Source organism: Rana temporaria, chromosome 1 (assembly GCF_905171775.1).
Source record: "Rana temporaria chromosome 1, aRanTem1.1, whole genome shotgun sequence".
Lineage (NCBI taxonomy): Eukaryota > Metazoa > Chordata > Amphibia > Anura > Ranidae > Rana > Rana temporaria.
In genome coordinates, this window is record NC_053489.1 from 196,300,777 (window position 1) to 196,326,411 (window position 25,635).

General features: G+C 44.2%; 1 protein-coding gene across 2 annotated transcripts in view; it reads left to right on the plus strand.

Annotated features, from left to right (window-relative positions):
* Positions 1 to 25,635, plus strand: part of ADGRD1 (adhesion G protein-coupled receptor D1) — an 802,257-nt gene that overhangs the window by 544,510 nt on the left and 232,112 nt on the right. For both annotated transcript variants that reach the window (XM_040347511.1, XM_040347515.1), the window contains one exon: positions 16,757 to 16,868. In XM_040347511.1, the coding sequence (XP_040203445.1) occupies positions 16,757 to 16,868 (112 nt within the window). The remainder of the gene's footprint in view (positions 1 to 16,756; positions 16,869 to 25,635) is intronic.

Below are 25,635 nucleotides of genomic sequence, written 5' to 3' on the forward strand. Positions count from 1 at the left end.
CTTTAGCACTGAATACATAAAATGGCAAGGGGTGATGGGGTGTGCTGGAGGCTCCATTGATTCTGGCTGCTGGGGGATCTATTGTCGCTGGTTGGATCTTTTGTTGATGGAGGGGTCAATTGTTGCTGGCTATTTGAGGGTCTATTATTGCTGGCATCTGGGAGATCTAGTGTTGCTAGTGGGGGTGTTTTGTTGTAAAGGGGTCTTTTGACTTGCAAGGGAGGAAAACCTGCACCCATTCTCTGCGAAAAAAAAGCTCTGTTTACATTACTCTGTGCTTGAGTTGGTCCTAGGTCTGCATACCTACTGTGGCCATTACTGGGGGTTTCAGATCTCATTTCTTGTAAAAAAAAATGTAATTCGTACTGTACTAAGGAGAATGCAGCAGACTGTTCTGGATCATGGAAAGATGAGTGAGAACACCTAAAACTCCCATGTGAATAGAAAAATAGCTGAGAACTACTCTACGGAAAGAAGATCTAAAATGTTGAACTATCTAGGACACAGGTGTCAAACACAAGGCCCGCGGGCTGAATATGGTCCTCCAGGCTATTTCATGTGGCCCTTGCACCTCTCCTGCAGCTGTAGGAGATCTCCAGTCCTCCTCTGGTCCTCCTTCAGACCCTTACTTTCTGCTTTCAAGCAATGCATCCAGCTTCTTCCAAGCAGCAGCATAAGGAAAGGGGGGTGCACTGTGATGTAAGGGAGAGTGGGGGGACTCAACTTCTGATGGTGGGGTGGCTCTTGACATCTAATGTAAGGGGAAGGGGATGCTCTGGACATCTAATCTTACAGATACAACCAGCTCTTTTGAGGCCCACAATGAAATTGAGTTTGACACCCCTGATCTAGGACATAAAAGAATTGATGGACTTCACTAGGCTCCACCTATAAGTAAAACATATACAGGAAAAAAGGCAAAAAGAATAGTCACTACTCACTAGTACTTGTCACTGACATGGCAAGAAAGCTAATGCTCCAGACATACTGTACATGTGCACAACACTGTTGAAGGCCACACAGATTGCCCCTAGACAGGTTAGATGATCTGTCTTCATTATAAGCTATTATTGGCATTGCATATCTAACATATTGCACTTATGGTCTTCCGACCGTTATCACACATAGTACTGCTCTACCTCACTCCCAGCCTGCACTCCAACCACTGGATTCTCAACTATGCAACCCAACAGCACCTGCCAACTCTGCCTACTTGAAGTAGACCAACACGATTTTCTCTTACACATATCAATACCATTAAATAAAAAACTCTAGATATTGCTACAGTATGGTAAAATGAGACTCTAGGTCATTTACATACACAAGATTTAGGAACATAGGGCCAGATTCACAGTGGAGATACGACGGAGTATCTCAGATACTCCGTCGTATCTCTCAGAGTATCTATGCGGCTGATTCATAGAATCAGTTACGCATAGATATCCCTTAGATCCGACAGGTGTAATTGTTTTACACTCTCGGATCTTAGGATGCAATACCGCGGCCGCCGCTGGGGGGAGTTCGCGTCGTAAACCAGCGTCGGGTATGCAAATTAGTAGTTACGGCGATCCACGACGGTTTTTCGCGTTCGCTACGTCGCTGCTAGTCTAGTTTCCCGTCGCAAAGTTAGTCGTCGTTTTAGGTGCCCTAACTTTACACAGCACACGTATGTGCTGTATAAAGTATGGCCGTCGTTCCCGCGTTGAAATGTAAACATTTTTCCTTCTTGCATAAGACGTCCGGGAATACGGAAGTACGCTACGCACGTCGCCGTTCGAAAAAATTAAGTCACTTCGCGCAAAGCACGGCGGGAAATTCAAAAGGGAGCATGCGCAGTAGGTCCGGCGCGGGAGCGCGCCTAATTTAAATGGCACATGCCCCTTTGAATTACGCGGGCTTACGCCGGAGGCCGCCGGCGGAAGTTTTCTCGCAAGTGCTTTGTGAATCAGGCACTTGCGATGAAAACTTGCGGCGGTGTAACGTATCTACGATACGTTACGCCGCCGCGATTCTACGTGAATCTGGCCCATTATTTCAGGTCTTTGGAATTACCGAAGTACAGCAATCCTTGTACACCCCCTGAAATCTTTCTAAATCAATGCTAAGTTGAATGGTGTACCTTTATTATATTCAAGAGATCAGCCCATCCCAATGTTGGAGCATAAGTTGTGGGGACCCTACAACTTGATAATATTGAGGGACCCCTCATGAGATCATCTACTGACAAGATCCCACTGACTGGAGGGAGATCACTCCGTGTACAAAACATATGGCTGCTTCTCCATTCATTCAACACATACTGTATATGGCACATTTTCATTAAAATGTTTTGTAGCTCACCCTCTTAAACTGTCAATAATTCCCTTGCCCGGGTTACCATTACATCATAATATGTAGCACTACCCCATGAAAGATTCTGTACCCCACTGGTTGTCTTGATCGTGCAAGTCCTCCAACACCTCTGACACTCTGGGTTCTGACATTTCAGGAAAATAACTTAAAAACACACACATGTAAAGTAGACCATTCAGATTTAATTACTGGCAGCTTACTTGTAATGAGTTTAGACATAATGAAAAAATAAATAAATAGTTTTGATCTGTTACTTACATAAATTGTTTAGTTACATTTGTTTAATCCATGTTCAAATCGATTTCAAATTCGAGTTTGGAACAGTTTTTGAATTCAAAAAGTTTTTTAATTTGATACGTTTTTAAATACGAACTGTGTTCGATTTCGAAAAGTTTTCGAATTCAAATGATTTTCGGATTTGAATATAATTTTTTACATTTCCAAAGGGAATAAAATAAAATAGAGAATAAAGGAATACAATATAAACTAAAGGAATAGGATAACAAAAAAAAACTAGAATAGAAAATTCAATTAAATTAAAGAATAGAATATAAAAAAAAAATAGAGTAAAACAGAAAAAAATTGTATAGAATATAAAAAACAGAATCAAATAGAATATAATAGAATATAAAGGAATATAATAGAATACAAAAAGAATATAATTAAATAGAAAGATTATAACCATCTTCTGAAATTCAAATAGAAAATAATAGAATTAAAAAAAAATAGAATAAAATAAAATAGAAATAATATAACCATTTTTCAAAATACAAATACAATCAATTCAAATTTGAATCGAATAGAAAATAATAGAGTATAATAGAATAGAAAATAGCACAATAGTATAGAAAAACACAATAGAATAGAATAGAATAGAATAGAAAGAATATAACCATCTTACTATTATAATCTATTCTTTTTTATTCTTTTCAAAATCAAATTGATTCTATTTAAATTTTGGGAAATGGTTATATTCCTTCTATTCCGTTGTTTTTTTTAATTGTATTATTTTTCTATTTGTTTATTCTATTTTATTATTTTATATTCTATTATTACATTTTCTATTATATTCTATTAAAATGTATTCTATTCAAAATTAGAATTTCGAAAGATGGTTATATTATTTCTATTCTATTCTATTTATTTTTTTCATACTATTTCTGTTCTTTTCTATTCTAGTCAAATCTATTTGTTTTATTCTATTCAAAATCAAATTGATTAAATTTGAATTTGGGGAAAAATTTTTATATTCTTTCTATTCTATTGTTTTTTTTATTGTTTTCCATTCTATTCTTTTTTAGTCTATTATATTCTATTTTTTTATATTCTATTATTTTCTATTATAATATTTTCTTATGTATTCAAATTTATTCTATTTGAAATTCGAATTTCAGAAGATGGTTATATTCTTTCTGTGTTATTCTATTGTATTTGTTTCCATTATATTATAGTTTATTCTGTTCTTTTATTTTCTATTCTATTTTGTTCTGTTTTGCTCTATTAATTTCTATTCTTTTATTTTCTGTTATATTTTTTTCTATTATATTCTTTTATTTTCTATTCTATTACTTTATTGTCAATTCTGTTTTATTCTCTTTGGAAATGTGAAAACTATTACAATTCGAAAACTTTTAAAATTGGAATTATAAAAGTATTCGAAAATGATTAAAAAACGATTCGCATTCGAATTTCGTCCAAAAAAAATTCCCAATATTTTGGATTTGTTTAAAATTGGTACTATTGTAATTTGGAAATTCAGATACATCAGTTTTTCCTGAAAAATGTTAATTAGTCACAAGAACCGCACATGTCTAAATCACTTTAACAACCAAGTGTGAGGAACATACAATGAGTAAAACACAGTCAATGAGATGGTGGCATAACCAGTTAAGAAATGAGCAAATAGAACACCCCAAAGAACATATAAACAGCAGGAATTAACCCTGTATAGGCAGGGCCATCTTAATAGCATCATGGGCCCCTGGGCAAAGTAATGCTATGGGGCTCCTACAAGCTTGCCCTAAATTACACACCCACTTTCCTGCTAAGGTGGTCTCTTGCAAGTCAGGCAGTAGATAACTAGCCAAGCAGCAGAGAGATGATGTCATCTCTTTGCTTCCCACGGCTGCCTGCACAGTGAGGGCAGAACTGCTCTGCAGGGATACAGGGTGGGCGCGGGGCGGTGAGAGATGATGTCACCTCTTGGCTCCCCTGCCTGCTGAGTCCCTCATTGGCCAGCTGTCTGCTCACCCACGGGCCGCCCAGCCGCCCGCTCTCTCATCCACGGAGCCATCCACTCTCTCACCCGCATTCTTGAGGGGGCAATTTGTCCGGCTCTGATGGGGCCCCAGGTCTGTGCCCAGTCGTGCCTGTTCATTAAGGCCCTGTGTATAGGGTCTAAGGATACAAGCCAAAAAAGGTAGAGGAGTGCCTTGACTTCCGTCAAACATCTCCCATTATTCCTTACACCACAATTCCAGAAATGTGGTAACTCTAAATTCACACTAAGCAGATACTTTAAATTTCTAATACCAAGTTTCTAGCAGTTAGAATCCTTGGTTACTAAATTGGCCTGGGTAGGCACCAAATGTTCTTATCTCTTGTAGGGGGAAGATATTCTGTAGTCCTTTAAAGAGAAAGGCTTGGAGGAAGGCTTAGGTCTTCAGCTAGCTCTTTAAGAATGTGCACAATATGTCCTGGCCACAAGATGTACACTCGATTCTTTCAGGATGGATTAGGGTGTAGCAAGGGTCCCCTTGCAAGCTTGGTATAGTGGTTAATGCAATGGTGTTTGCATGCAGTGTCCTTGGATGGGCAAGTGCCTGCTCACAATTCCCAGTGACCTTCTGTGTTTAGGAGTGGCGTGAAGGCTCCTCAGCAGGCCTCCACAGAGTCAGGCTCAAGGGACAGCACTCGACACCATGCCACTCCATGCTGCAGTCCAGCTGGGTCTGAAGTGGATAAGATGGAGGCCTCCAGGCTGCCGCCGAACAATCATATGTGGCTGGCTGCAGATGCACCCACACCCACTTGCGATGACTCTATCCGTCTCTGACGCACAGGCCAGCACTGTCACAGCACACTACCACCCGAGTCACTGCTTGCAGATCCAGGCTGTGGTCCTGAGAGAGCGATTCCACCCCCAAACAGGTTTTTTATCACCTCTCCCAGCATTCTGCTCTCCCCCTCACAGCTGGCCCAAAACAATCAGACTTCAATGCAAACCCTGGTTCTTTGGATTACATGTCCCAAGATGCTTTGCTTTACTCTTGGGTCTTACCAGGGATGGCCCTTCCATTAAGGACGCACAGGCGCCACTCCCTCTGTCACACCACCCCCTCTATGTAGAATGGATAGATTAATGCATAGCATGAATCTATCCATGGCTGCTGTAGCCACCCCCTATTCAGGCGCCCGGCCCCTTTTCGGACACCGGGCACCTAAATTACAGCGGCGGGGGTGTTTTTCTGAAGCACCTGATTGGAGCCCTAGGCTCTAATAGGCTTCAAAAAAGGTGGACTTGGAGCGCAGAGCATTGTGCTCGCAGTCCACCCAGGTGTGTTAGAAAAGCACATTAATATTTGCTTTTTTAACACTGAACCACCTCTCCGCCAATCAGGAGGCGCGGGTCTAATACCCGTCACCTGATTGGCTGAAGGCACAGGCGATCCTATTGGCCGCCTAGCAGAAGGGACACATGGAGGAGTTAGCCATTGCCTGACCTGCACTATCCATCCTACAGCAGCTCGCCGCTGTCACCTGCTGCCTGACCCGCCACCATGATAGGGTAAGTGCTGCTCAGATAGTGGGTGGGCGAGCGGGGGGTGTCCCAGTGGCTGCATTTGCTGGGCACAATTGGCTGCATTTGCTGGGCACAGTTGGCTGCATTTTCTGGGCACAGTTGGCTGTATATGATAAGCACAGTTGGCTGCATATGATGGGCACAGTTGGCTACATGAGATGGACACAGTTGGCTGCATTTGCTGGGCACAGTTGGCTGCATATGATGGGCACAGTGGCTGCATATGATGGGCACAGATGGCTGCATATGATGGGCACAGTTGGCTGCATGAGATGGACACAGTTGGCTGCATTTGCTGGGCACAGTATGGGCACAGTTGGCTGCATATGATGGTCACAAATGGCTCCATATGATGGGCACAGATGGCTGCATACTGTATGATGGGCACAGTTGTCTGCATTTGCTGGGCACATTTGGCTGCAATTGATGGGTACAGTGGCTACATTAAATGTTTTTGTTTCAGTATTTTTCTTAATTTTCCAGTTAGTTTGTTCCCCCTCCCCCCCCCCCAAAAAAAATATGTGCGTACCAGCTGCCTCTGGGTCTTAGACACACTTGTGTCCGGAAGTCTGAGCACTAGGAGGGAACTGTCTCACCCCAGCAAACGCTGAAAAGTCATAAGACTTCACCTGTTACATGCCTATTTGTTCCAGGTCAGGGAACATTTTTAAATCACAGACCGCCAGCCACCGGGATTTTCCAAGGTGGTTAGAAATGGCATGTCCCCTCTCAGCATAGGTTTTGTTTAAAGAAATCTACCTCAGGTACTCTAAAACGAAGGATACAGTTGTACAGTAGGCACCATAACCTGCATCATACATGTGTTCTAAAGCTTGCTTCCCCTTCCATCTCCATAGCATGTTTCATTGGCCATGGGCTATGGGCCCAACCTCTCCCACCTCCAACAAGGCTTCTTTTTTTGCTTTTGTTTTGTGGGATTTTTGTGCTATAAGATCCCTTTTTATATATGTCTGCGGTGAACCATCTGTCTTGTACAAAAAGATTACCCTGTCTTAAACTTCAAACTAAAAGACAATAAATGTGCACATTCTATGGGATAAATGATAAAAATGAGTTTTGTTAGCAAGCTGTACAATGTCTTGATGAATTCTGCCATTTGCTATGAACCAGTGAAGGCAGTGGCAGAATGGAAAATTGGATGTTAAGTAATCCTGAAGAAGAAAGCAAAATACATCTATTTCTGTAGTTTCAAGAGAAAATAAATTTCAGAATACAACAATTCTAGTCACGGGAAAGAATGTTTTGTGGACAGGAAACTTTAACTTCTAGACCCTTTATAGATGGGCACAGCAAGCAAACAACTACGTAAATGGGGACCATAGCCAAATAGTTATCATTCATTCTGGCCCTTTAAAGTGCATCATGACTGCGATCCCAAAACTAATTTATTTGACATCCTAAATGATTTGCCTTTACAGCAATCTAGTATAGGTACCTGATTAAAACTATGCATAGGCCAGTAACCAGTCAGATTTGGACATAATCTGCCAATAATTGCTCGTGGTATTGAACATTCATATCGCTTATAGCATCTAAATATATTTGTAGAGATCAAACAGACATTATTTGTACATAATATTAATGCAATCTGTTATTAAACACTATATGGCCATTGCTACTGTAAATGTTAGCATCATGGGGTAGATACTTTTAGGACAGAGCAGTATGGAGTATGTATGTATACCGCACACTTTTTTGCCCTGAAAATCAGGGCAAAATCGTGGGTGCGCGATATACGCCGATACCCGCTTCCCGCGGGTTTGAACCACTGCGCCGGCATATACCGAGCGCAGTACACTCGGGTATAGTCGGGCAGGCTCGGCTCCTCTCGCGGTCACATCCTGGACGTACAGGACGCACAGGACGTGACCGCAAGAGGAGCCGAGCCTGTCCAACTATACCGAGTGTACTGCGCTCGGTATATGCCGGCGCAGTGGTTCAAACTCAGCGCGGGATGTGGGGATCGAGCGGGGAGGACACCGCAGAAAGACGCCGGACCCGACGAGGAGAACACCACCGAAGACGCAGACGGACACCGGACCCGACGAGGCCGCCGATGGACGCCGCGCAAGACACCAAAACTGTAAGTACTAAAACGTTTTTTTTACAGGAATGCGGGTCCACTTTAGGGGTGCACGCTATACGCCCGAGCGCGCAATACCCCGATAAATACGGTAATCTATTGCACAGAATAGGACAAGTACAGCACATTGTACAGAATGTATTCATACAGCACAAACTCCCATCAGGGGTTAGAGGACTGTCACTTGTTAGGCTGCTCATTCTAGCCAGCAGTCCTTATTTTCCATAGGATGACATGATGCTTTCCCTGCTTCTTACACATTACTTTCCTGCCACTGCCACTGTTGGCCCTATTAACAGTAAACAGTGACATTTGAGAGGGTTGGGGTGGGCCTCTCTTATTATCACTTTCCGGTGTTTCGGCTTTGAAGAGTAACTTCACCTTTGTTTAAAAAAAACAATCATGCAAAGTACAAGTGCAAGGATTTTTACCAAACATTGTTGCAGATACAGTACCTACCTGTTTTTACTCTGAAGAAATATCTGTTTGTCCATATCTTGTGCAGACTGCTTGTGAATGGGGGGGGGGGGTCTGGTTTATTATAAACACCTGGTGTACTCTCAGTTTTCTGAAAAGTCTCAGCGGAGACACCCCGGAAATAACGTTGCGGCAGCCTGACAGGTCTCTTATGTAGCCGAGGACGGGGCCACCCGTCAGGTGACCCCGTCCCCCTCTGACGCAAGGGGAAACATGGGCTTACCCAGTGATGTGACGGGTGACCCTGCCCCCTCTGATGTAACGCAGGTCACCCGTCACGTCACTGGGAAAGCCTGCCGCAACGTTATTCCCGGGGTGTCTCTGGTGGAGACAGGAGGCTGTTTCTCGCTGCGCTGGACATAATCACTGGAGCCTATAGAGGAAATCATCCATCGCAGGATACCAACAGCACTGGAGTGGAGACAGAGGGCCAGATCCACAAAAACCTGGCGTAACTTAAAAAATCCCATTTAAGTTACACTGCCTTAAAGTTTCTACCTAAGTGCCCGATCCACAAAGCACTTATCTAGAAATTTCAGGCTGTGTAACTAAAATTCCGCCGGCGCAAGGCGTTCCTATTCAAATGGGGCGAGTCCCATTTAAATGAGGCGCGCTCCCGCGCCGGCCGTACTGCGCATGCGCGAATTTACGTTACGCCGAGTTTTGAGGATCGCGACGGCTTAAAAAAGTTGCGTCGGGAAAAAAAAAATGACAGCGGCATGCATTCCTGAGGGAGAACTCCATGCCAATTTTCAAAGAAAAAAACGGCATGGGTTCCCCCCCAGGAGCATACCAGGCCCTTAGGTCTGGTATGGGTTGTAAGGGGACCCCCCTACGCCAAAAAATCGACGTAGAGGTCCCCCTACAATCCATACCAGACCCGTATCCAAAGCACGCTACCTGGCCGGTCAGGAAAGGAGTGGGGACGAGCGAGCGTTCCCCCCCCTCCTGAGCCGTGCCAGGCCGCATGCCCTCAACATGGGGGGGTTGGGTGCTCTGGGGCAGGGGGGCGCACTGCGGGCCCCCCCCACCTCAGAGCACCCTGTCCCCATGTTGATGAGGACAGGACCTCTTCCCGACAACCCTTGCCATTGGTTGTCGGGGTCTGCGGGCGGGGGCTTATCGGAATCTGGGAGTCCCCTCAAATAAGGGGGCCCCCAGATACCGGCCCCCCACCCTAAGTGAATGGATATGGGGTACATCGTACCCCTATCCATTCACCTGTAGGCAAAAAGTTAAAGTTAGTAAACACACAACACAAGGCTTTTTAAAATAATTTATTATTCTGCTCCGGATGCCCCCCCTGTCTTCGTTATTAGCTCTATTAGCAGGGGGGGCTTCTTCTTCCACTCTCCGGGGGTCTTCTTTCACTCTCCGGGGGTCTTCTTCCACTCTCCGGGGGTCTTCCGCTCTCCGGGGGTCTTCTCCGCTCTCCGGGGGGGGCTTCTCCGGACTCCGGGGGGCTTCTTCCATCTTCTCCCCTCTTCCGCTCTTGACTCGGCGAACCCCGGTTCTTCTGCAGATGTCCGGTGCCTTCTTCTTCAGCGCCGGCTGCCTGCTATGTTTGTGTGTTAGCTCGATTTCAAACAGGCAGCCGGCGCGGTCTTCTGTGACGTCAGGGTCTTCTGTTCTTCTCCCCTCTTCCGATGTTGACTCGTCGCCTGTTGTCGCTGTAATGATGGAAGCGCGCCTTGCATCACATTTATATAGGCATCACCGTCCCATCATGCTCCGGCAGGTACCCACGTGGTGGGTGCACGTGGGTAGGCACCCACCGCGACAACAGGCGACGAGTCAACATCGGAAGAGGGGAGAAGAACAGAAGACCCTGACGTCACAGAAGACCGCGCCGGCTGCCTGTTTGAAATCGAGCTAACACACAAACATAGCAGGCAGCCGGCGCTGAAGAAGAAGGCACCGGACATCTGCAGAAGAACCGGGGTTCGCCGAGTCAAGAGCGGAAGAGGGGAGAAGATGGAAGAAGCCCCCCGGAGTCCGGAGAAGCCCCCCCCGGAGAGCGGAGAAGACCCCCGGAGAGCGGAAGACCCCCGGAGAGTGGAAGAAGACCCCCGGAGAGTGGAAGAAGACCCCCGGAGAGTGGAAGAAGAAGCCCCCCCTGCTAATAGAGCTAATAACGAAGACAGGGGGGGCATCCGGAGCAGAATAATAAATTATTTTAAAAAGCCTTGTGTTGTGTGTTTACTAACTTTAACTTTTTGCCTACAGGTGAATGGATAGGGGTACGATGTACCCCATATCCATTCACTTAGGGTGGGGGGCCGGTATCTGGGGGCCCCCTTATTTGAGGGGACTCCCAGATTCCGATAAGCCCCCGCCCGCAGACCCCGACAACCAATGGCAAGGGTTGTCGGGAAGAGGTCCTGTCCTCATCAACATGGGGACAGGGTGCTCTGAGGTGGGGGGGCCCGCAGTGCGCCCCCTGCCCCAGAGCACCCAACCCCCCCATGTTGAGGGCATGCGGCCTGGCACGGCTCAGGAGGGGGGGGGGGGGCGCTCGCTCGTCCCCACTCCCTTCCTGACCGGCCGGGTAGCGTGCTTTGGATACGGGTCTGGTATAGATTGTAGGGGGACCCCCTACGTCGATTTTTCGGCGTAGGGGGGTCCCCTTACAACCCATACCAGACCTAAGGGCCTGGTATGCTCCTGGGGGGGAACCCATGCCGGTTTTGTCTTTACAAATTGCCGTGGAGTTCTCCCTCGGGAATGCATACCAAATGCCGTCGCTGGAATGGGCTTTTACATGGTGTGACTAGTTTACACTTTGTAACATCAGCCCTAGTTTTACACTTGCAAAATAACACTTACGGCGAAAAAACGAAGCTGGAAAGCTTTGTGGATCGCCTTAAGTGCTAATTTGCATACTAGCAATTGCATTTCGACTCGAAATGCCCCCAGCGGCGGATGCGGTACTGCATCCTAAGATTCGGCAGTGTAATTCAATTACACATGCCTGATCTTCTGCCTAACTTTGGAAAAAGCCTTTTGAGGATCGTTTCCAAAGTTAGACACAGACTGAACAGCAGTTAAGTCTGCGTATCTCTTTTGAGGATCTGGCCCAGAGAGTGGATTACCACCGCTGGAATCTTTTTTTTTTTTTTTTTAAATAAAGGACTTATTCCAACGGTGTCTGTGTGTTTTTTTTACAATTTTTTACACTTTCTTTGTGAAATGGTAGGGGTATAATGTACCCCTTACCAATTCACATATGGGGGGCCAGGATCTGGGGGTCCCCTTTGTTAAAGGGTCTTCCAGATTCCGATAAGCCCCCCACCCGCAGACCCCCACAACCACCGGGCAAGGGTTGTGGGGATGAGGCCCTTGTCCCCATCAACATGGGGACATGGTGCTTTGAGGGGTCACAGACCCCCAAAGCATCCTCCCCATGTTGAGGGCATGTGGCCTGGTACGGTTTAGGAGGGGGGACGCTCTCTGACCCCCCCTTTTGCTCCACACCATTTTTTTTTTATTTGACACAGGGTTCCCCTTAATATCCATACCTGAAGGGCCTGGTAATTGAATTTGGGGGGAGACCCCTACGCATTTTTATTTATCAATGGTTTTCAATTACTTTTCTCTGACAATTCATTATAGCCGCAAGTACTTTTAAATGACTTTTTTTCCTTCATAAATTACGCTTAATGCAGGGACAGTTCTAAGCACGGGAAACAAGCACTACTTTACAGGCATACTATACACACCCCCTAGGTACGAAATTTAAAGGAACATTTCGCTTTTCGAATTTGCCGCGAACACCCTCAAATTGTTCGCTGTACGGCGAACGGACGAACAGGCAATGTTCGAGTCGATCATGAGTTTGAGTCAAACTCGAAGCTCATCCCTACTTTACACATGGCGAAAATTTAATTTTTTAAGGTGTTTTGTACAAAGCCTGCTTGTTGTCATATAGCATTACATTTTATAAAAAAAAAGCACTGTAGATTGAAATGAAAAGTTTTTTTTATAATTAACTTGACAACTTTTAATAATATGCTAGATAAAAAAATGTATTTGCTATATATTTTTTCCACAAAATGGAGGTATCCTTTAATATACCTTTGAGAAAATTGAGTTAGAATTCACTGTAGTTTTCTTTTTGGAATTTCTAATTTTTGTTAAAATACATGCATATAGACAAGTTGTTGAGACTAAGAAGATAGGTGTCCATTAGATGGCTTGATGAGCACCCAAGAAGTTCACTGTGCCATGTCCTAATATGTATACAATAGATAAATCAGAAAAAATTTACTTTATAGGCACATATGTCTAAAAATTAATATTTAGACAAGCACGATGCCTGAAAAATGTATTTTTTGGTTTCTGGATTGTGTGGCTCATGTGAACGGTCTGTTAGTGAAATGCTAAGCCCATAGATTATGCCATTTTCTTTCCTTTCACGGTGGTATTGATGAGGGAATACCTTCCACAGCGCTATTGTGTACAGGAAGCTTTTTCTTGCTGGCAGAACACAATGATTAGTGTTGCTGGCTACAGCCGGCAGCATTAATCGTTCAGGAAAAACCCGACAGGCTGGTTGTAGACAAGTCGATCGATAGGGTGCCCATACATGGATCGAAATTTGGTTGGTCCCTGCTGAACAGGTCGCATGGCTGGGTTAGGGGTTCTATAAATAAGACTTATTTTATTTGCTTTTGTACATGTAAACTCTAGTAAGTTATCAAAATCTGCAGAAGTACTAGTCACTGGCCCCCCTATTGTAGTACTGCCCTGCGCTTAGGATGGATCTGAAGGTCCAAGAGATAAAATCTGTCCAAATAAAACACAATATAGTTATCAAAATCATTCACAATTTCTAATTCTACCATTTATCCAATGTTGTGCTATGGCCCAGGCAAACAAATAGCTGACCACTGAACCGGGCATATAGTGACAGCCCCATCTGAAGACTGTCCATCACTATGAAGCTGTTAAGATTCTGGGTGTGCCTAAGTTTAATGTTAATCTGACCTTACGTAAATCAGCTTCGTTTTTTGTGGCAGTGTTTTTAAAGGGGTTGTAAAGGTTTGTTTTTTATTTTCTAAATAGGTTCCTTTAAGCTAGTGCATTGTAGGTTCACTTACCTTTTCCTTCGATTTCCCTTCTAAATGTTTTTTTTCTTTGTCTGAATTTCTCACTTCCTGTTTCTCCTCAGTAAGCTTGCCCCCATCATCCGAGCCATTCTGGCTGGGGGTAGTTAGCCAGAACAGCTTACTGAGGAGGAACAGGAAGTGAGAAATTCAGACAAAGAAAACAAAGAAAAAAAAACATTTAGAAGGGAAATCGAAGGAAAAGGTAAGTGAACCAACAATGCACTAGCTCAAAGGATAATGGCCTCTCATCTCATAATTCTGTGCTGCGCCATCTTCGTTCCTAAGGCCCCTTTCAGACTGGGGCGGGAGCTGCGGTGGCGGTATAACGCCGCTAAAAATAGCGGCGCTATACCGCCGGAATTGCCGCGGGTATCAGCCGCTAGCGGTGCGGTATTAACCCCCGCTAGCGGCCGATAAAGAGTTAATACCGCCCGCAATGCGCCTCTATAGAGGCGCATTGCGGGCGGTATTGCCGCGGTTCCCATTGTTTTCAATGGGAAGGAGCGGTGAAGGAGCGGTATACATGCCGCTCCTCTCACCGCTCCAAAGATGCTGCTGACAGGAGATTTTTTTGTCTCCCGCCAGCGCATCGCCTCAGTGTGAAAGCCCTCGGGCTTTCACATTGAGTCTGCAGTGCAGGAGTTTTTCAGGGGGATAGCAGCGCTATTTTTAGCGCTTTACCGCCTGAAAAACTCCTCAATGTGAAAGGGGCCTTAGAACAGTGGGCGGTGTTTGCATTTTTGCAGTTTCAAATTTAGAGTCATTAACTGTAAAAAATATGAATGGTAGCATCCTAAAATATGTAAAATAAGAAGATTATTGCCAGGAAGTAAATTGCCTTAGTACAGGTAGGTAGGCTGTTTTAATACATGTGTTTTGTGTGTTGGAGTGCACCTTTAAGAATAATACTGTGAAACTCAAGCTGTCCAAAAACCTCTGTTTCTTACGAAGGCTGTTACAGCTTTAGAATCCTTAGAATAACATCATACAAAGTAGACAATGCTTTAAAAAACATTATTACCAACCGCATATCACCATTAAAGCTCCAATTTATATACAGTGATTTTTACTCACTAGCAGGAGACAGAAGGAGAATTGTTCTTGGGAGACAGCTGAAGGAATGGCTGCGATTTAATATTCCCCGTGCAGAGTGATCTCAGTGAATCAGTACATTGTGCCGGCTAAAAAAAAATGGAAACCGTTGAGGCAAGAAAAGCAGCGTTTTCGATTAATCCATGGACATTTAACACGTTTAGCAGAAGGTTTTGACCCACCGGACTTTTGGATGTTTGGATGAATTGTTTATGAATGCCATCTGCACTGTGGCATTCGGCTGCCAAGGTGGAAAAGTTTCATTAGATTGTCACTGGAGGCAGTTTAAATGTTAACATAAAATGGGAGGACAGTTGCCTGCATTTAAGAGATCACAGATATTCATGGAGAGTGAAGGCAATGCGTTAACCAATTGATAACAGTAAATCACAGTAATATGGCTTCCCTGAGGCTCATCGCTCCTGGCAGAGGCACCTGCAATGTGCTGCTTTGTAGAGAAGAGACTGGCTATTTTTCTGGCTTGTTAGTAGCCATGGCAGGAATGTACTATTAGAAGGCACATTAAACAGCATGTTATATTTAGTGTAGAATGGGGTCCTTCAATTTAAAGGTTAGGCATGAGGCAGAAGACCAGTTTGTAAAGCTTTGGCTGTCTTACAGAGATTTTGACATTCTAGAGAAAAAGGTAAACCATCCAAGTAGCAGCAATTTAGCCCTGGGTGCATATTGTGGAACAAATTATTCAATGTTTTTTTTACAGCTGTCAGGGATCTAACTCAAAAGAGCTCCCTGTTGGAATTCTTTGCCCGACCCTCCCACCATGAAACCAGATAATGGTGCCACTGCACACACTATATTATAAAATAAATGAAGAATCCTGTGCAAAGAGTAGGAGCTCCCACCTTGCTATGGTAGTGGTCAGAACTGGAAAGAAAGAACATAGTAGATAGTGGGTTGTCCATCTTACATATCTGGTAAATGACAGACTAGCTGGTGTGCCTGGGGGGCTATGGCAACCCTCAATGAGACCCAATGAAAGTGCATGTAAAAAAAAATTGGGATTGTTTGGGAAAGAGTTAGACCCTTTTTTTTATTGCTCTCTACATCCCCCTTTATCCCACCCATGGCTCACCCCCATCAACAGCTCTCACCTCTGTACCCCCTATTCATTCATTTCACCCCTCCTCCATCCAAAGCTCTCATGTCTTTAACCCCCTTGCACTCCCATCCATCCACATCTCTCACCACTGAATCCATCCCCACCCCTCCCAAATCACAGATCTAACCACTGCATCCATCCCCAACCCTCCCAAATCACAGATCAAAATACTGCATCCATCCCAAACCCTCATAGATCACAGATCTAACCACTGCATTCATCCCCAACCCTCCCAAATCACAGATTAAACCACTGCATCCATCCCGACCCTCCCAAATCACAGATCAAACCACTGCATTCATCCCCAACCCTCCCAAATCACAGATTAAACCACTGCATCCATCCCCGACCCTCCCAAATCACAGATCAAACCACTGCATTCATCCCCAACCCTACCAAATCACAGATCTAACCACTGCATTCACCCCTAACCCTCCCAAATCACAGATAAAACCACTGAATCCACCCCAACCATCCCAAATCACAGATAAAACCACTGCATCCATCCCCAGCCCTCCCAAATCACATATCAAACCACTGTATGTATGCAATTTATTGTGCTGGACCCTAAAACTGTTATTAGGTCATATATCTCAATGCTAATATAAAAAAACATACTGTTAAAACATATTGAATATTTATTTTACATTTACATATGTACCTAAAATTAAGTATTATTTTATGTTCTTTTCTCAATACAGCTCAGTGAGCACAATCCGTAATCAACGGTATCATATTCATGCCAACCTTTCATTTGCCATTCTGGTTGCCCAGATCCTTCTGTTGATCAGCTTTCAGTTTGTTCCTGGAACGGTATGTACATATCTTTTTATGTTAAATATTACTCTGAAATTATTATAAATGTAGACAGTTTTCTTAGACAACCTAGATAACCAAATACAAAAAGTATGGAACAGCTCAGGTAAACACTGAATGGTGTATATTATATAGGAAATATCGATGCTAAAGCCAGCAAATCCACTTGGTTCACCAGTAAAGCCATTCAAATCCCCAGAACAAATATTTTAGATGTGGTAGCTGCAATGGTTTCTTTTTGAGACAATTATAGTTTTATTTTTCATCTGGTGAGGGATGTTCTGTAGTCCACAGAAAAACGTGATTCCATAGCGGGCCAAGCCTCGCTATGGAACTACGTGGAGACGCAATAGGCGGGAACCGGAAATGGCTGCAACCAAGCCTCGCTTTGGTAACAGGACAGCTGGACCGGAATTCCACCGGAAGTTTGCATAATTATGGTTGCGGACCAAGCCTCTCTCTAAGGAAGCACATCCAACAGGAAACTTCATTGATAGTGCTTATTAGACCCTAAATGGGACTCAATGTAAACTTAAACTGCAATATTGCCAAAAATTGTAATTCAGAGTTGAGGTCACAAATTAACATAATACCTTATTACATTTTACATAAAAAAGTATATTAAGAAATTTGCATCACCATTATGAATCTATACTTAATATACGTGAATGTAAATGATAACTTGCAGCACAGGCAGAACGTTTTCAGCTCACAGGATGTATGGCAGTAACAATAGTTTTTTTTTTATTTATCGAACCGATATAGCAAAACTCTTTCAATGGTATGGTTACAGTCCAATACACAGCAAAAACTGTGTACTGGTAATTCCTGGGGTTTACATACACTTTAATCTGAATCTGGATTTATTCTTTGTACCAAAAATAATTAGGCTTTTCACTGTGTTTCTGGGCAATACTGCAATTTCTTGTCACTTGTTTACTTGCTGGCAACCTTGCTATCCTTCTGCAGTGTGTGTGAGGTAGACTATACGTTAGAAAGTGACTGATGCTGGGGCCAGAGAAAAAACACAGGCTTTCCTTTCCAGATTCAGATAAGGATAGCATAAGAGGCTTTGCCTAGATTTGTGGTTGCATTTTGGGCAAGGTAAAACACTAAAGAATCTATATATAAAGAAAAGTTACTGTGCAATGATGTCCATCATTTAAAAGGCACAACAAACTTTTGCCGTAATCTTCCTAGCTAGAGTTGAGCGAACCCGAACTGTAAAGTTCGGGTTCGGTACGGACTTTGGGTTTTCCCCGAACCCGGACCCGAACCCGAATAATTGGAAAAAGTTTGGGTCCGGGTTCGGAGTTCGGGGGAAAAAAATGCGTGGAGGTCCCCGCAAATTCAATAACCAGACCCTTTAGGTCTGATATGGATATTAAGGGGAACCCCGCTGTCAATTAAAAAAAAAAATGACGTGCGGTTCCCCCTAAATATCCAAAACCAGACCCGTTATCCGAGCACGTTGACCTGGCCGGCCGCAGAAAAGAGGGGGGGACAGAGTGCGCCTGAACCGCACCAGGCCACATGCCCTCAAAGCACCTTGTCCCCATGTTGATGGGGACAAGGGTCTCATCCCCACAACCCTTGCCCGGTGGTTGTGGGGGTATGCGGGCGGGAGGCTTATCAGAATCTGGAAGACCCCTTTAACAAAGGGGACCCCCAGATCCTGACCCCCCCCTTGTGAAATAGTAATGGGGTACACTGTACCCCTACCATTTCACGAAGGAAGTGTAAATTCTTGTAAAAAAAAAACACACACACACACCGTAGAATAAAGTCCTTTATTAATAAAAAAATAAAAAAAACTCCAGCGGTGATAATCCACTCGTTCCCGGCTTCCTGCTCCAACGTTGTCCTGATCCAGCGACGGGTGCGGGTGATCTCCAACGATGAGAAGATCCATCCATCCAGAGAGCAGCATCGCCGACCTCCTCTCACTGCTGAGGGGCGTTCTGTACACCAAAAGTGTACAAAACGCCTCCAGGTTGCCATACTGCATTGTATTTTACAAAAGATTACAGTGCAGTGATTGAAAAGGAATTGAAAAGGTGTTAATAGCAATAAATTACAATATGGATTGTGCTGCAATCACATGCTTCAGTGCCTTTAGAAAGTATTCATATCCCTTGAAATTTTTCACATTTTGTCATGTTACAACCAAAAACCTAAATGTGTTTTATTGGGATTAAATGTGATAGACCAACACAACGTGACAAATAATTGTGAAGTGGCGAAAATGTAAGGCTTCATTTCCACTGACGTTTTTACAGCCACCTTTCTGAGCGTTTTTTACAGCCTAAAAACGCCTGTCCATGTTATTCTATGGCATCATGCCCACATAGGCGTTTTTGAGCTGCAAATGGCATAGGCGTTTTTGAGCTGTAAAAAAAACACAGGACCAGGGCGTTCTGAAGCTCCAGAGTAGAGCTGTAAAAACGCCAGACATTAAAAAACGCTCAAAAACGCTACCGCGGCGTTTTTGAGCTCCAGCTTCCAAAATAAACATGGACAGGCGTTTTTAAGCTGTAAAAAAGGCTAACAACAGTGGCTGTAAAAACACCAGTGGAAATGAAGCCTTAATGATTTTCAATTTTTTTTTACAAATAAATATCTGAAAAGTGTGGTCTGCGGGATTCCTGCACCCACAACCACCCGCAAGTAGTGTGCACCTAGCCTAAATTCACAGGCAGTTCGTAACTTCATGATATTTACTTCTGTCCATGAATCTCCATTACAAACATGCAGTCTGGGGTCAACGGTCTGTGAATTTAGACTAGGTTCACACAACTTGCTGGTGGTTGCTGGTGCAGGAATCCCGCACCTGTAACCACCTGCAGCCAAAATGCGCTGCTCATTACGGATGCGTTGGGCTGCCAATCATTCCTAATGTCACCCCCATGCATCTGAAAATGCTTTTGCAGGTGCGGGAACCACCACAAAAGCACTGCATCGTTTCCCAGACTTAAAGATGGTGCAGGAACCTTTTTCCTGCATGGCATAGAGGCAAAGCAGCCCACTCAAGTGCCCAAGCAAATATGGCCCAAGACAATGTGGCCCAGGAAGGTCAAAAGGTTGGACACCTCTGCTTTAAAGCGTAATATAATAATTCATATATTAATATAATGCATTATTTAAATAGGTTCTTATTTTGTCTAAGAACAAATGTTTTGATCATGCAGAGCTGTAGACAGTGGTGTATTTAGGTTTTGTGCTGCCCTAGGCCTAACTAAACTTGTGCACCCCCTAATTTAAATATGGCCCACCCCTTCCTATCAAGGCCACACCCCTTTCTGTTTAAGACCCGCCTTGAAATTTGAGTGGGGACACTAGTTCTGAGGGCCTGGGGGGCAATGGATTCCCTTCATTTGCATAGATTTTCTCTCACTTCCTGTTTGGCTATGGGGCAGGAAATAAAGGGGAAATCTATGCAATGGGACAGGCATGGTCAAAAATTAACTGACAGGGGCTATAACCCTCCCTTACTCTATCCAAAATAAAAATAAAAGTTCTACTTTAAACACAAATTTCTGATAATTTTATGGAGAGGACTAATGCCCTGAAGACACGATCGGAATTTCTTTTTCCATCGGAAATTCCGACTGTGTGTATGCCCCATCTGAGTTTTTCCATCAGATATTCCGAGGAATTCCATCATGTTCTCTTTTACTCCGATGGAATTCCCGATCGTGTGTATGGGGCATAAGAAGATTTAACCATGCCAATGGTGCAGCAGAAAACATATAGCACAATGAGTAAGGTTTGTGGTCAAGGATGATAGGACAGTCAAAATTAGAAGTGGCACCCCCCACCCCAACCCCCCCACAGTTGCGTAATTGCCGACCGCCCACATACCAGAAGCAGTTTGGCCGCTTTGTGGGGGCGCTAGACTAATCTGCCTCTCAGCCCAGTCCGCCCCATAAAGTGTAGCACAACCCAGCGGGGACTCTTTCCGTGCTGCCCCCTGCAAAGTGCTGCTCTAGGCCTGGGCCTTGTTGGCCTAGGCCAGGATACAGCATTGGCTGTAGACACAGCTTTATGCAGTTGTCTACAGTTGCCCACTAAATATTTGCATAGACACAGCATTGCACATGACTTTCTACACCCCTGCTGATCTGTATTTCAAGTTTCTATGCACCAATAAAGAAACAGTTAGGCTCGATTTAAAAAAAATGAATAATTTCATCACAATATCAAACAAAAAAAAACTGAAAATGCTCTAAGTAAATTGCAGCACAAGGTAAAGTGAGAACTAATAATTGCGTGCTTGGTTTTAGGACAATTCATCTGGTTACTTTTGACAGGTAATTTTTTTATCAAATATCACACTGACTTTGGAGTTTATTTATTTCTACAATAATGTCAAAGTAACACAGAACTGGAACACTTTATCACTTGACATTTAAAACAGCAGAGGTGGAGTTGGTTTTCTACAAAACTGCATTTTTTTTGTTTGTAGATTCGAGTCCCCCCAATTCCTTTTTTTTAAAGCAAACCCTGGCAAATAACTGCAGACAATACAAACTTGGAGGTAAAATCTATCGAAACGGGCCAAAATAAATGTTTGTTGCACAAACTCATCGTATTTGGAGTCATCTGGACAAATGTAGCATAACTAAATATCAAGAAACCAAGGAGATTCAATAAGCTCTTTGGAGAGCTGCGGCCAGTGTTTGTATGTCGTAATGTTCTTATTAGTCTGCCAACCCAAGGAGGCAATAGGCTCCATTTACTAAATATTCTATTCAGCTGTCCCCAAAGCATGACTTACTCCTACATTGGCTTAATTGCTTAAACTGGTCAGAGTTACTTAGTGCTTAGATATACAATCCATCTTTCCAAAAGGGATGTTGTCAGAATCATTTATTAAACAAATGACATTCTAGTCAGAAACAATATGGCTTTACACTGTTGTATTAAGTACGTGCAGGGTTCCATTTCTAATTGCTATTGGCAGTAAATATGTTCTACATTAGTAAAAGGGCGCGCCAGATGCTCTTCATTCTACCCAACACATCTTTTGCATTAAAAGTAGAAGGGGACGTTCACTAAATATGCAACATATACCTGCTCAACTCTAAAGCCTCGTACACACGACCGAGAAACTCGACGGGCGAAACACATCGTTTTGCTCGTCGAGTTCCTTCTTAGGCTGTCGAGGATCTCGGCGAGCCAAATTTCCCCATTCCCGTCGAGGTAAAAGAAGACATGCTCTCTTTTTGGCTCAATGGGATCCTCAACAGTTTCCTCGTAGAAAAGTGTACACACGACCGGTTTCCTCGACAAAAAAAAAAAACAGCAAGTTTCTTGCTGTTTTTTTCCGAGAAACTCGGTCGTGTGTACGAGGCTTTAAAGGGGTTGTAAAGGTAAACGTTTTTTCACCTTAACGCAGGGATGGGACTACAGGGAGTTTCCTGGTGGGCCGATGGCTCAGTGGGCCGGCTTCAGTAACAGCGGACCGCCGCCCCCCCCCCTCCGCTCCTCTGTCTCTCCCTCCCCGCAGAGCTCACCTCCTCTCCCTCCCCGCAGCGCTCACCTGGGGGGGAACAGAGAATCGGGGGGAGGACCAGAAAAGCAGGGGGGAGAGGACAGACAGTTGACTCAATATCTATGGACTGGGAGTTTCTCACTTCTGCCTAAACTTGTCCCATAAGGGGGGGCACCGAACTGATTATTTTCCCCGGGTGAAAAAACATCTAGCTTCCCCACTGGTACTGCTGCCTATAAGAGTACCAGTACCAACCGTTCTACTCTAATAAAGTAGATTGGCTAGTGGCTAGTGAAGGGGGAGAGGGGGCTTGGGGAGTTGTCCGGCTGCCATGGGAGAGACATGTCAAAGTGGGCCAGTCTGGATGAAGTCCAGGGCCAAATTTTTGTCCCAGTCCAGCCCTGCCTTAACGCATTCTTTACGAGGAATAGTGCCCCCCCCTCCCCGAGCCCCCGTTTTACTTACCTAACCCTTCGAAAGTGAACGCGCAGGCTTCTCGGTCAGCTTCTTGGGTCATTCATTGGTTGATTGAAAGCAGTGCAGCCATTGGCTCGCGCTGCTGTCAATCATATCCAATGACGCGGCACTCTGGGGGTGTGGGGCTGAGTGATACAGTTATGGACGCCGGCTGTATCACAGGAGAGCACCCGCAAGAACTCAACACCATGCAAGCTCTCTCGCATGAAGGTGATGAGTTCTTGCGAGGGGGAGCTGAGACAGCCGCCGAGGGACCCCAGAAGACCAGGTTCGGGGCCACTCTGTGCAAAACAAGCTGTACAGTGGAGGTAAGTATGAAGCCTCGTAGACATGACCGAGTTTCTCGGCAAAAACCAGCAAGAAACTTGCTGGGAGATATTTATTTGCCGAGGAAACCGATCGTGTGTACATTTTCGTTGAGGAAACTGTCGAGAAACTCGACGAGCCAAAAAGAGAGCAAGTTCTCTATTTCCTCGACGAGAATGGAGAAACTTGCCTTGTCGAGTTCCTCGACAGCCTAACAAGGAACTAGACGAGGAAAACGATGTGTTTTGCCTGTCGAGTTCCTTGGTCGTGTGTACGAGGCTTAACATGTTTGTTGTTTTAAAAAAAAATACCTTTACATACCCTTTAACCACTTCCCTCCTGTGCAGCTTCACGTATATATACATGATTCTGCATATCCGCCTAGGGTGAGCATGTGTGCCACTGGTGGGCCACTTTTGCTGTGATTAATCGCAGCAGAAGCTGATCTTTGGGGTCCGCCTACACCTGCCAACTGTCAGTAAAACACAAAGAGCGGAAATCTGCCCACGTAAACAAGGCAGATCCCTATTCTGACGGGCGGGGGGGGGATGGAATCATGTCTACCTCTTCCTCTAGTAAAAGTAGCATACAGTACACAAAAACACTGGCTAGGCTCACAGGTAACCCTTTGATCACCCTAGATGTTTAACCCCTTTCCATCCAGTCTCATTAGTACAGTGACAGTGCATATACAGTACAGTGAAATGTCAGATTGCGAGTAACGCGGTTAACGAGCGTTTTGCAATACGAGCATCTAAGAAAAAAAATAATCCTGACTCGGTTTGTGAGTGTTGTCTTGAAAACAAGCAGAATTAAAGCCTCTGTGGTGTGCAGTACCGCATTTGGCCAGAGGTGCGGGAGCGCCAGAGCCGATTGGAGCCATTCAGAAATACTCGGAAAAACTCAGACACTCTGAATAGTCCGTTCCCAAGCCTTTCCTTGGGTTTCCAAGTTCAGCCGAGCTGTCCCCGAGTATTTCCGAAGCTCTTCGAAACCCCCTACCTCTGGCCACATGCGATATTGCATGCAATAAAAGTCAATGCGGAACAAATTATTTTATTTTCCATTGACTTCTATGGGGAAACTCGCTTTGATATGCGTGTGCTGTGGATTATGAGCATTCTCCTGGAACAGATTATGCTAGTAAGGTTCCACTGTATTTTAGCACTGTTTACTGTATTAATGTCACTGGTTCCCACAAAGTGTCAAAAGTGTCAGTTAGTGTCTGATTGTCCGCTGCCATATCGAAGCCCCGCTATAAGTTGCTGATCGCTACCATTACTAGTATAAACATAATTCCATAAATATATACCATAGTTTGTAGATGATATAATGTTCTCGTAAACCAATCAGTATATGCTTATTGGGATGTACAAAGACATGTAGCAGAATGCATTATGGCCTAAATTGATAGAAATCCAGCAAGCTCCTTACTTCCTGTTGTAGCTTAAAACACTGCCTCTGCTTAAATCCTACAGATCGTTGTCTTCTACTGATCTACCCCCCCCCCCTCCTTGTCATAAGGGGAAGTGTTTTGTAGTCTAGCAGGGAGACACGATTGCAGTTTTTTTTTTACAGTCCTGTATCAGGATAATATAAAACTTTAGGAGGATCAGTTTTGTAGGCTTGGCCAGTGAAAAGGAGAATTTGGCAGCTTAATATACATATTGTGATGGGCTGCAGCCATAGGATGCAGGTAAGTATACATCTAGGAGAGGGGAGGATGGCCTAGATTAGCACGGGAGATCTAAGCATGAATGATACGTGCACTGTATGCCTAAAATATTTTTTAGCACATTTTGGTAAGGTTTGGCATTGTCTGAAGTTTTCAAAAGGCAGCTACAAATTTGAAAAGCACATTATTCATGAACCTTTTTTAAATTGTTTGTACGTTTTGCTGAATCTAATTCCAAGCTGTGCTAGGAGGTCCGCCTCCCCCTCCTCCCTCAGGTTAGGGGGCTTAAAGCACGCACCCAGCAATACTTTCCCCTTAGTTTCCTCTCTTTGGAGCTCCAGCCACAAGGATTCCACCTCCTTCCTAGCTCCATTAGTGATATCGTCCCTCACAATCACTTCCACATTATTTCTGATGTACAGGCATACCCCTCCCCCTCTTCTACTCTCTCTGTCTCTGCAATATAGGGAATATCCCTGAATGGTTGCCAGACAATCATGAGAGCTGTCAAACCAAGTGAAATTCCCACAAAATCGAGATCCTTCTCGTACAATAGCAGCACCAGTTCTCCCATCTTGTTAGCTAGACTTCTAGCATTAGTTTACAAGCCTTGTAGTTTTGTGCGGTCGCATACAATATTCTTGTTACATGTAATGATGCTGCAATTTGGATTTGTCAACTTACTAGGCAGTGAATGCAAATGTTCCTCCAGTATTTTTTGATAAAATACTGCATTCATCTTGCCATTCATTTTGACCAAATTTCCTGTGCCTTTGCAGCTTACACATCCCCAAAACATCAGTGATCCACCT